At 42.9% G+C, this 12,623-nt stretch overlaps 1 protein-coding gene across 9 annotated transcripts in view; it reads right to left on the bottom strand.

Annotated features, from left to right (window-relative positions):
• Asap1 (ArfGAP with SH3 domain, ankyrin repeat and PH domain 1) overlaps positions 1 to 12,623 on the bottom strand; it is a 322,988-nt gene that overhangs the window by 57,462 nt on the left and 252,903 nt on the right. For all 9 annotated transcript variants that reach the window (XM_087184109.1, XM_087184129.1, XM_087184116.1 and 6 more), the window contains one exon: positions 12,065 to 12,134. In XM_087184109.1, coding sequence (XP_087040235.1) covers positions 12,065 to 12,134 — 70 coding nt within the window. The remainder of the gene's footprint in view (positions 1 to 12,064; positions 12,135 to 12,623) is intronic.

Below are 12,623 nucleotides of genomic sequence, written 5' to 3'. Positions count from 1 at the left end.
AAATCCCACTTGATCAGGGTGTATGATCTTCTTGATGATCTTCTGCATTCTATTTGCCAGTATCTTATTAAGGATTTTTGCATCTATGTTCATTAGTGAGATTGGCCTATAGTTCTCCTTTTCAGTTGGGTCTTTCTCTGCTTTGGGGATTAAGGTGATGCTTGCTTCCAGGAATGAATTTGGGAGTACTGCTTCCCTTTCAATTTCATTGAAGAGTTTAAACAGTAGTGGCAGCAGTTCCTCTCTAAATGTCTTGTAGAATTCAGCAGTGAAGCCATCAGGGCCCGGGATTTTCTTAGTTGATAAGTTTTTAATTACATTTTCAATTTCATTGGTTGATATTGGGTTGTTTGGAATTTTTAGGTCTTCTTCATTCAACTTTGGTAATTCATATGTATCTAGGAATCTGTCCATTTCTTCTGTGTTGTCCATCTTATTGGCGTATAGGTTCTGGAAGTAGGTATTGATGATCCTCTGGATTTCTGCTGGGTCTGTTGTAATTTCACCCTTTTCATTCCTAATTGCATGGATTTGGGCCTTTTCTTTCCTTTTTCTGATAAGGTTGGCTAAGGGTTTGTCAATTTTGTTGATTCTTTCGAAGAACCAACTCTTGGCTTCACTGATTTTTTTGTATCATTCTCTTAGTCTCCATTGCATTGATTTTTGCTCTGATGTTTATAATTTCCTCCCTTGTATGAGCTTTGGGTTTGTCCTGCTCTTCTTTTTCTAGAAGCTTGGGGTTCAGCATCAGGTTAATTGGGCTCATTCTGTTTTCCTAATATGCATATTCACTGCTATGAATTTCCCTCGTAAGACTGCTTTCATTGTGTCCCATAGATTCCGATATGTTGTATTGTCACTGTCATTTAATTGAAGGAACTGTCTGATTTCTTTAATTTCCTCTGTGACCCATTGGTTATTCAGAAGTGTATTGTTCAATTTCCAAGTGTTTATGAAATTTTTCGAGTTTCTTTTGCTATGGATCTCCAATTTCATTGCACTATGGTCTGATAATATACAGGGGATAACTTCAATTCCTTTGCACTAACTTAAACATGTTCTATGTGTTGAGTACGTGGTCTATTTTGGAGAATGACCCATGTGCAGCTGAGAAGAATGTGTATTCTGATTTTGTGGGGTGGAAGATTCTGTAAACATCTGTTAAGTTCATCTGTTCAAGAGTTCAACTGAGTTCTAGTATTTCATTACTTATTTTTTGTCAGTTGATCTATCTATTTGTGACAGTGGGGTGTTGAGGTCCTCCACTACAATTGTATTAGTGCATATACGACTTTTCATGTCCGTTAGTATTTGTTTTATATAGTTGGGTGCACTAGTGTTTGGTGCATAGATATTTATGATTGTCATCTCTTCCTCTTGGATTGCTCCCTTTAAAAGGATGTAGTGTCTTTCTTCATCTCTCTTAATCAGTGTTGGTTTGAAATCTACTTGATCTGCAAAAAGCATAGCTTGGAGTAGCATCTTTTTAAAAGTTGCAAGAGCTATTCCAAATACAGCTGTCACATCTGTCCAAACTGAGGACTTATAGCTTTGTTCCCTCAAACTCCAAGGCTTGATCTTTTACATATTTTACTTATTAAAATAATGCAAGCTGGACATGTTGGGAAATGACTGCAATCTCAGCTACTTGAGAGGCTGAGGCAGGAGGATCATGAGTTCAAGGCCAGCCTGGGCCATGTACTGATGCCCTATCTCAAAATAAAATAGGGCTGGGGATGTAGCTCAGTAGTAGATCACTTGCCTAATATGCACAAGGTCCTGGGTTCAATCCCCAGCACACCTTCTCCTCACTAAGCATAGTCACTGGAGGGAAATTAGGATGGGGCTAGTATGAGAAGCAAACTGAACATTACTTGTTTATTTCATCTTTATACTCAGTGATGATCACTGCTGCTTACCTGATTTGTTTTTTAAAGAGAAAGTTTCACTAGATTGTGAAACTGCTCAGGCTGGGCTCAAACGTGTGATCCTCCTGTCTCAACCTCCCAGAGTGCTAGGATTACAGGTTTGTGCAACCATGCCGAGCTTCTACCCTGATTTTTAATAAGATGTGTGTGAAAAGTGTGCACGTGTGCTTTAAAACATGCATCGTTTTAACTTGAGTAGTTTTGTAAATTGCTTTTTTTTTCAAACTGACAATATACACAGATAATTTTCAGTTTTTTATACACAAGTACACAGGCTAAAGGCAAACATTCAAGGTTTTGATTTATGAAAATGTTTCAACTAGGGAACACTTGGGTACATTCCAAGAAATATCAAGGTGATGAAGATACTATCATCCCTGTTAGAATGCTCTGGTGCTCAAAAGAGAAACTGGGCTAGGAAGCCATCAGAAATGCACACAGAAGCAGCACAAGTCAACTCTGATTAACAATTCTGTGTCTTGTGGATCATAGTGCAGTTTTTGGTGCAAGTGTAGTTATTAGCACAGGCCTATTTCTGTTAGTAGAAAACTTGTGCTACTGGAGCTGGCATTCAGGAATGAATTTCCTCCCATTGCCCTGTTGAATTGCTCTGATTCACAAACAACAAGCGAACATCATTAATCACTTTGGAAATAATTCTGACATCTCCAGGCCCAGGCTGATGTGTAGAAAGAGGTAAAAATAAAATAATGAAGCTTACTTTACTTCCTAGGGAAGTGCTTGGAGACAGCTGTTCAGACATTAAGATCACTGCAAAGGTTTCATTCCATAAATATTTACTTAGACACCTACTATGCCCGGGAGGAGCAGATGTATTTGGCATGCAATCAGTAGCTGTAGTAAACCCCAGCAAGAAACTGAGATTCATGCTGAACACCTACCACTGTAGAGAGAACTTCTCTCCAAAATTCAGGGCATGACAACTCCTGGCTTTTGGAAGATATTTTGGTTTATTTCGGATAAGACAACATTTTTCTTTAGCGAGCACCTAAGCTGGTAGGTATTTTGTATAATTTCCATTATTTAATTCTTGCAGTTACTCTGTGAGCTAGGCACTGTTACTGAACCTATTTCATAAGCGGAAACCCCGGGTCAGGAAGGGGAAGTAAACTCTCCTGTGTTTTATAGAAAAAGAGGCCAAGCTGAGAAATAAATCTCCTCCCATCTGTCACACTTGTTCCCTGCCAAGGTGAGACTTGAAAAATGTATGAAATAAGTAAAAATATCTTTTTTATTTTTTCCTTTTCTGGTTCTTCCTGTTCATAAAGGGCCAATTCCTTCATTTTGCCCTGCACCACGGAACATGCTGCCTGAGAAATCCCATGCATTCTTGACAGGTCCCGCATTCCAAAGTTACTGCTTTAGTGGCTGGAACTAAAGCTCCCCACCTCCTCCAGGATCCTCCCAACAGCCAAGAAGAGAAGTGCTGCCACTGATTAAGCAAAGTGCTTCAATCTAGACTGTGGGTGACCACAGAGGCCCTGATGTTCCCCACCGTTTTAACTATGGGACTCATTTCCAGTTGGCAGAAGGTGTGTAAGCATAAGAAAGAAATATTGAAGAAGGGAGATTTCTAAGAAAATCTGTTTTTGCCATAGGACCCTACTTGTAGACTATGTCCCACACTGGGAGCAGCATTAAATGCTACAATGTGGGGGGAAAGGGGGTTCACAGGGCTCCTGGTGAGTAGTAGGGCTGGTGTCACCATTATGGCATCTGACGAATGTGCTGTCTTTCATCCTTTTAGATATTTCCACAAACATGTACTGAGTGCCTACTATTTGCCAGTATATAAACTTTCGGTCAGTACAGGAACCATTTTTAGATCCATATTTCCTATCTAGAGTATCCACTTTAATCTGTGCCTTGTTATCTAACAGAAGCTCATAAACCAAAAATCTCCTGATGTACAGTATTTGTTTGAAACACAGTAATCTGATGATAGACCTGAGGTCTATGTTTCTTCTTTTAAAGTACCCTCATTTCACGGTATCAACAGAGTGGGCAGTGAGTGGTTGAGATGATATTCTTCAGGGCGAGGGCATCATCACCTTGAGAAGTGCGTGACATTTACTGCGCCAGCATGACGCAAAGGCTTTGATGTACATTCACTCACGTCATTCTCACAGCTGCCTACAAGTAAAATCTTTTGTTTGCTTCACATCTGTAAGAAGACTTCCTTTAGTCTTTTTATCCCTTAATAGCCAGTCACAGAGACTATAACCAAGTAGCACCTTTCTTAATTTGTGTGGTATAAATTAATGAAGTTTTGTTCTACTCACTTTTCCATTAGAATCAGAGTCACACTGGAAGCACACAGAATCACATCTCTGTGTTGGACCTCCAAGGCAGGGTTTAAAAGCCTCAACCATCATGAGCAGTGAGGCTTGTGGTTTTATCTGTAACTTCTTTCCTATTTTAATTTTTCAATTTCATCTTTCCTTCTTCATTTATGAAACAAGTTCCTTACAGCAGTTTCCTCCAATCTCCCTTCCACATGGAAGCAGGAGCAGTTTATCTGGCAAGTCCTCAAATCCTACGTGGTGTTAACACTGTGACACCTCATTATTGCAGAGGATTTGCTGAAACCCAGAAATCAAGGCTGCAATGCTGGCTGTCCTTTGAAGCCCAAATGAGAGACTGCTACAAAATCTGGCTTTAATGGAGCCACACTTTGGGAACTGAGGCTCCGGTTCAAAGTGTCTGGAGCAAGGCAAAGTTCTGTTAACTTAGAAAAGCAATTTACTCATACTATAAGATACATGGTAGAAAGGAGGAAAACCCCACACTTACAGGACAATCAGACCCGTGTCTGAGTCTAGGGTCAGGAATCTATGAAACAGCCAGAAGCAAGTGTCTTAGTCCCTGTGAGTTCAAGTCTTCTCACCAAGAAGAGGGAAGATAAGGCCATCTTTGCTGACACAAAGGTGGTTTTTGAGGGAGCACAGGACAAGCATCTGGTGCTCCACTTCCACAGGCAGGAACTCAGACCGTAGGTTTGAACCTGGCTGTTGTACTTACTGGTTATATGACTATCAGACTTCTTCCCATGTAAACGGCAGTGAGAGCTACTCCTTCATCAGGGTGTCATGAAGGGTAAATGGGAATACATGCCAGCTGTCTAGCATGCAGGGAGAGCTTGTCTTGCTCTGCTTTGTTATTGTAATTAAGTACCCAAGGGTGTTAAAAAACCTTATTAAAAAAAGGTTTATTTAGCGGAGAGCTCTGGAGGCTTAAAGTCCAAATAGCACGGTGCTGGCTCTGGGAGGCCTCCTGGCTGCGTCACCTCACAGCAGACAGCAGCCCTGCAGGAGTGGATATGAGGAGGACACTGCGGAGAGACAAGAAGCCAGAGGGGCTCTCAGGGGCCAGGCTTGCTCTCGGACGACTCACTCGGGGTCCTGTGAGAACTACCTTCACCCCATTCCAAGGGCAACACGCCCAAGAACAGAATTCCCACGAGAACTCATCCTACCGCCTCCCAACCCTGCCACGCGGGGAGCCAAGGCTCCCTCACCCGAACTTGTGGGGACCCAGTCAAACCACAGCAGTGTTCAATAAATGTCAGCTGCTTTATTGCTACTTCCTACACACTTCCTCTGACGTTCTCCTAGCTGATACGAAAAGTCTGCTTTTATCAATTTCCTTTAGATGAAGGCAGTATTCCTTTTTTTTTTTTGTACCAGGGATTGATCTTTGGACCTTGTGAGGTAGGCGGCAGAACCACTGAGCAAAATCCCCGGCTCAAGGCAGAATTCCTTATTAAAATGCAACCATCTCCGGGAAACTTACTCATTAAGTCACTAAGAATGGAAGAGAACACCAGACCCAGTCTAACATGAAGATTACAGACTTGTCAACAGGCGGCAAGGGGCAGCAGAAGTGAGCCTGGGGGATGCAACTGGGCCAGAAGTGAAGAGAGCGCACAGAGAGAGCCAGGGGCTCCAGGGAGAAAAAGAACCCAGTTAGTCTGAGGACTCAGGATGCTGAGACCAGCCCTGGAAGAAGCTTGGACTGGCCATTGCTCTGATTTTCCTGCTTCCTCCATTAAAAGGTCACTCAACAAAAGTTAAGAAAATGGCAATGAGAATCAGACTTCAAACTGGCTAAGTTCTGAGGTGAATAAGCCAGTTCACAAACTTTACAAATATCACTGTGACTGGCGGTGAGTTTCCAGGTTGTACCCTCCTCCTTTTCCTCTCTGTAATACTGACGAAGGAAAGAGAAGGGGCTCAGTGGTTTTCTACTCCAGCTGAGTATCAGAATACTTTATCCAGATCAATCTAATGTGCCATCAGGCCTGAGTCTCTAGGTTCATGTGGATAAATGCAGCTTCTCCCATCACTTCTAATAGCTCATTCAGATGCAGCTGATAAGGACTTACTCTGAAATACAATCTGTATTGAGGCTTAATACGTAACCTTTGGATTCAAATACTGAAAAGGGCTACATCTCCAGCCCTTTCATTTTTATTTTGAGAAAAGGTCTCACTAAGTCTCGGATTTGCCCAGGTTCAGCTAGAACTTGCAGTGTTCCTGCTCAGCCTCACAGAGTGCTGGGATCACAGGGATATGCCACCACACCAGGCTTGTCTCTTTTTGTCATCAGAAAGATACAAATAGTGACAACTTTCAAAGACAGTCTTACTTAAACCTTAAATTCTACCCACACCGGCTTCTCGAGTTCCTTGAAAATGCCACCCTGCCTCAGACTTCAGACTGTCCTCTTCCTTCCACTGGGACCTCTCCTCTCAGCATCTGTGGGAAATGCTCAGGAAAGCCTCCTCTGGCTGCACTGAAGTAGCTGCTGTGCTTGTCACTTTCCATCACAGCACCCTGCTTACTCCATTTACAGCTCTTCTCTTTTGTTTTTTGTTTTGTACCAGGGATCTAACTCGGGACCTTGCACTTGCGAGGCAGGCGGTGGCACCACTGAGCTAAATGCCCAGCCCTCTTATCCTTTGCTTTCAACAAACTCCACGAGGGCAGAGCATACTGATTCATCACTGGTTTGTAGTACCTAGCCCAGTGCCTAGCCTAGAAAGGAATCAATTAAAATATTTTAATGAGCAAATTATGCCCATTCTAAAACTCTGAAACTAAGGCTACAAAAGTTTAAGTAACTTATCTAAGAGTTTATAGCTTGTTGGAGGATTTAGCCTAGGTCTAACTGGGTACAGTCTGCCCTCTTAGAATTCACAGTGCTGGTTTCTAATCTGTTGGATGAAAAATATTCTTTTCCCAGTGACAATGGCGATAACAGATGTGGAGTCAGACAGGAGTCCAGAACAGCCTCAGAATACCACAAAGGCCAATAACAGAAGCAAGTTACAATACATTGCAAGGAGGGGAGCAATCCTTTTGGAGGTCTCTGTGCTTCCTTAATATACTTTTAGTACATCTTTTGAAGGCCTGGCAGCTGAATGAGCTCTACAGAGCCCTGAACAGAACTGAAAAAACAGTATTCCTTGTGAGATGTACACTAATCCAAAGAGCCCAAGGACAAAGACACCTCAAATCCTTGCTTTAGTGAAATGCCCTGGGAGGTAGTAGAGCTGCTGTTAACTACCAGATGTAAATTAAATTTCTATGGGGGCCAGACATGGTGTCACGTGTCTGTAATCCCAACACTTGCGAAGCTTAGGCAGGAGGATCGCTACTAGTTCGAGGTCAGTCTGAGCTATGCAGTGTTTAAGGCCAGGCTGAATTACAAAGAGAGTCTCAAAAAACAAACAAATGAACCAACCAACCAAGCAAAGAAATTTTTTTCTATGAGAAAATACATACTTCAAACTGGCTTTGTAAAGTATGATGAGGAGTAAAGGGAACACTAGTACAAAAGAATTCCAATTCCAATAAACCACAGTTTAAAATGGAGGCAGTAACACAATAAGGAAGATAAACAGTAGTAGTAATAATATGTGATGTTTACTGAACACTAATCCTGCCCCACATCCTATTTTAATTGCTTATAATCAATGAACTCATTTAGTCTTTACAACTACCTATGAGTTTGGTATTATTAATGGCTCCATTTTATTTTGATGGGCAAATCTTCACTAGGGTTCAATGTCAGAGATGGAACTGAGCCTGCAGGTTGCTCTAGGATTCTGGATGCTATAGTTCCACCTTGGCTCACTACAATGATAAGAACTACTAAGTTTAAGAAACACTGGGGGAGAGGCTCTTTAAAACTTTGACTTAATCATCTTTAGCTTTCACAGCACTGAAAGAGAGACACTATTATCACTGTGACTTTACAGAGGAGCACAAGGAGAGTTAACGCAGGCAAGCACAAGAAGCTGAAGGTGCGTTTAACTGAGTGGACTCAAAAGACTGCACTCTTAATCTCCCGGGTAAAACAATGAGCCTCCCTCTGGAAAGGGGACCCAGCATCATCATCTGAGCCCCCCGGCCCAGGCAACTGTTTGCCGTCATTCTGAGGAGTACACCAGACCTGGGTAATGTTAAAGCACTTTCAGTGCTGGCAGATTGAGAAACGAGTATGAATTTAAAGGCAGTTATTGTGTTAATCACAGGAGCACTGTGTGTGAATTTAAAAAAACATCATTTATGCAGGCTTCCAATTGAAATATAAATTCCCAGCACCCCCACCCTTCTTAGACGTTTTTACAGCCTTCTTGACCCCAAGACCCTATGACCGATTCAATGACAAGGCAAGCAGTTTTATTCCAGTGTTATTTATAAAACTTTCAAAGACCTGGCATCTGAAGATAAGCCTACTATAGGCGCAAGGAGTGCAAAAATGGCTCAGCTGTGTGCAAACTGCATGGCCCTGGGAATAGGGTTTAGACTCTCTGAGCTCTGTCTGTAAAATGCAGCCTCGTTTTACAAAAGCCTTCAGTGAGCACTAACTACATGTCAACAATGTATGAGGTAATGGCAAATGTAGGCCTGGCATGATGGCACATGCCTGTAGTCCCAACACTTGGGAGGCTGAGACAGGAGGATTGCCATGAGTTCAAGGCCAGCCTGAATTGCACAGTGAGACTCTGCTCAAAAACCCAGAGTAAACTGGGGAGGTCTCAGGAAATTCAAAGATGAGCAAGAAGCACGTCCTACTCCTAGGGACTCCAGCTTTGTGAGAAAGAAGACAGCGACACTCATCTTGTAGGGTTACTCTGAAGATTAAATGCAGGATACACTCTAACACTGAGTAAGTGGTAGTTCTCCTGTTCTCTCAACCTATTATTTGAATAGTACGTGACACTGGGATTAAAAAATGCAAGGAGTAAGAATTTTTGAAGAGTATAGCTGCCTGGACTTTTGAAGTTAATTTTCTACTGTAATGTTTTTAGTGTTAAAAAAGAGAAAAAGCAAACAATTCCAAGGCACAGAAATCCACCGGGAGCAAGAGAGTGGCCAAGTAAGTTGCTCCAGGGACTGGCTCCCATTCGAACAGTAAGGCACATGCCAGTCTCCCTTTACAAGAGCTAAGGAAGCCAGGCAAAAGACCGGTGCCGAGTTCCAGGACAACAGGGCAGAGAGGAAAGAGGTGCTTGAGTTGCCCTCTCCCAACACCTAACAGTAACACAGAGACAGGAAATTAAATCCATTAGACTTGAAGTTCAGCACCAGGCCTACCACAGTGAAACTCCAAGGTACAGAAATCTATTTAAAATGCTTGATTAATTGCTATAGCTTTTTCATACCCGAGTTTTACCATAGGGTTTGTCGAGCTTGGAATTCTGAAACAAAAGCATCTTTATTGTGTTTAGAACATGATGAGTGGAGTTGGGTGTGTACTTTGACGGACAGTGTTTTCCTAGCACGTATGAGGCCCTGGGTGTTCTCTCTATCTCTCTCGTATATGAGGCCCTGGGTGTTCTCTCTCTCTCTCTCTCTCTCTGGTATGAGGCCCTGGGGGTTCTCTCTCTCTCTCTCTCTCTCTCTCTCTCACACACACACCCATATACACACACAGACACAAGCACACACATATTGGATGGTTCATAGGTAGAAGCTGTTAGCTGTTAGTGTTAATATTCTTATTGCAATAGCAAACTCAAATAGATCCCCACTCAATTTGATTCCCACTGAGCTAAGAAATAATTCTGAATAGTAAACAAAACAGGTCTTTGAACAGATAATAAAGAGCAATGGCTTTTGAGCGAATCTTCTAGATCTTTTCAGGTGTAGCTGAAGAAGTCTTTCTCCCTATAAAAGTATGCTGGGGAGATGACTCTTGGAGTTACATAGATGCTCAGACCAACAGACCCCCACGCCATCAGTCTAAATGGATATCTGACTCTGCTGACTTTGATACAACGTGCAAATCTGACCGCAGTCCTCCAAGCCTGAGGAATATGCAAGTGTGAAGGCCTCCTAAACAAAGGCCCCAAGTTTTCTGAGAACAAAGGCGCTTTTCCTTTTTCAAAGATCACTGAACCCCTTTATTTTCTCAGGATACTACTGGCTTTAGTTTTCAAATTCTAAGTAACCAGTGGTGTTTTCAGTCAGAAAAAGCCAGCTACCCTGGCTACAGAGACCTTTCTGTGGGAGCAGGAATGTGATTACAAGTGATGTAACTGGCAGCAAAAGAGCCTGGCCCAAAGCCACTGAAAGTGAGAACAGAACAACACAACTCAGTGGAGGGAAACAGAAGTCAGAGAAGGAACCCATTTCCCCTGGGCGTTCTCGGGGCAGGAGGCGTCCTGTGTCTGTGAGGGTCTGGCAGGTGGGGCGATGCCAGTGACCTCCCGTGGGCTAACGCTAAGGGCAACACCATGGGCCACACGCTCACACCTCACACCCGGTTTAATCCTCCGTCACCTGAACTTAAGTACTTTTCTCAAGGTCACATAGGAAATGGCAAAGCTGAGATCCGGGCTCACTTCTGACAGATGCCAGGGACCAAACAATCTCAGGCCAAACAATGCAGGCAGCCAACATGGTGTCTGTCAATTAGAGAATGCATGTAAACAGCTGGCCTAACTACAGTACTGTCTTTTGGCAGGAAAGAAATGGGGAGGGGGCAAGAGAATCCTTTTTAGAAAAATGTTTTATTGTTTGGGTTTTTTGGTAGGGGGGATTGAACTCGGTCCCTTGCGCTCACGAGGCAGGCGGCAGAACCTCTGAGCTACATCCCCAGCCCTCTGGTTTTTTGCGACACGGTCTCGCTGTACAGTTCAGGCTGTCCTCAAACTCAGGGAACCTCCCAGGTGCTGAGACAATGGGGGGCCATCATGCCTGGGTATTGTCACTTCATGCCTAGTCTTAGTAACTCAGGCCATGTAACCAGTAAGCCTCATCAGCTATTCAACCTTCCATCACACTGTACTGCTTTCACAGCAGACTTTCTTTTCTTCCGGTTTTTGAGACAGGGTCTCGCTGTGTACTTCAGGCTGGCCTTGAACTCACTGTGAGGCCCAGGCTGGCCTTGAATTCATATCACCCTCATGCCTCAGCCTCTCAAATGCTAAATTACGGGGCTGCATCACATGCCCAGCTCACAGCAGAGTCCTAAGAAAAGCCAATAGATGACAGAGTATGATAGATAACGCCACTATGTAACTTGTCAGAATGTCCTCTGAGATAGCTACAGCCCGATGAATCCATGAGATGAGCTCTAGCAGAAGATAAAGAGTTAGGGTACACACAGCCAACTTTAACTAAAAGGCATGGCCTAAGTATAAAGTCAAATTGTCAGAAACTTTCAGTCTAGCACACAGATAACTGTACAGAAACTGCTTATTTTGCTATGCACTGGCTACCAGCACCACTGAACCTCTTTACATCTATTGTTTTGCTCCCTACCTTAAGAACATTCTCTATCATCTTCATAATTAAGAAAACTGGGCTTTTCAAAACAACCACCAATAATGTCTCCAAAAGATAAGATTATAACAACAAATAATACCTGATTCAGTTTGACAGGAGAAAAAATACTCATGGTAGAGATGTAGAAGTACAGGGCCACCACAGGACAAGGTACAACGGTTTTGTAAGAGAGCAGCCTAAGCCATCTGATCCATATCCACACATTAAAGACAGCTGGGCAGAACTTCAGTGCTGGTTACATCATCTCATTTCCTTCCTGCTCCTTTCAGGAGGTCAGAAAGCATAACAAACAGGTGGGGAAGCCCAGACACTTACAGTTGCGTGTGAGATGGTCAGAATCCCATTCTTGACGGCACACTTCCTTCTCTGCCACACTTTCCGGATCCTAGGGAGCAAATCAAACAGAATGACACATAGAATCAGATTCACTCCGAGACATGCAATCAGACAGCAATGCGAAATAACATCACAAAAATCCCACCCCTCCCCAGACTGCACAAAACAGAAAATTCTGGTTCTTTTCCTCTCCCATGTGGAAAGTATTTGAGCCAAGTAGGCACGTAAGAAGGTGTTTATTTACAGCATTGGTTTTGATAGTGGAAATGGCAAACAGAAACAACGGAAATCTAACAGTGGGAGGATAAATAAATGAATCAGATACCACACAGGTAGACATCTTCCTTTCTGGGAAGGGGCACAGATCTTCAGTAGAAGTGGTACTAATGAGGAATTTTTAGCTACATCTATGAATCCTACAAGGAGGTTTTATTAGTTGATTACTTCTGCAATTAACAGATTTTTTAAAAATCAAGAAGTAAGCCAGGCTGAAAGAAGTGGAGGTGAGGCTGCCTCACTCAGGATACAGAGAAAGGAC

This window comes from Heterocephalus glaber, unplaced genomic scaffold (assembly GCF_053883595.1).
Source record: "Heterocephalus glaber isolate CG9 unplaced genomic scaffold, H.glaber_assembly_v1.0 deba00000281, whole genome shotgun sequence".
In the NCBI taxonomy this organism is placed as follows: domain Eukaryota; kingdom Metazoa; phylum Chordata; class Mammalia; order Rodentia; family Bathyergidae; genus Heterocephalus; species Heterocephalus glaber.
The sequence above is the reverse complement of the archived record's forward strand: the minus strand, read 5'-3'. Positions and strand labels throughout refer to the sequence as shown.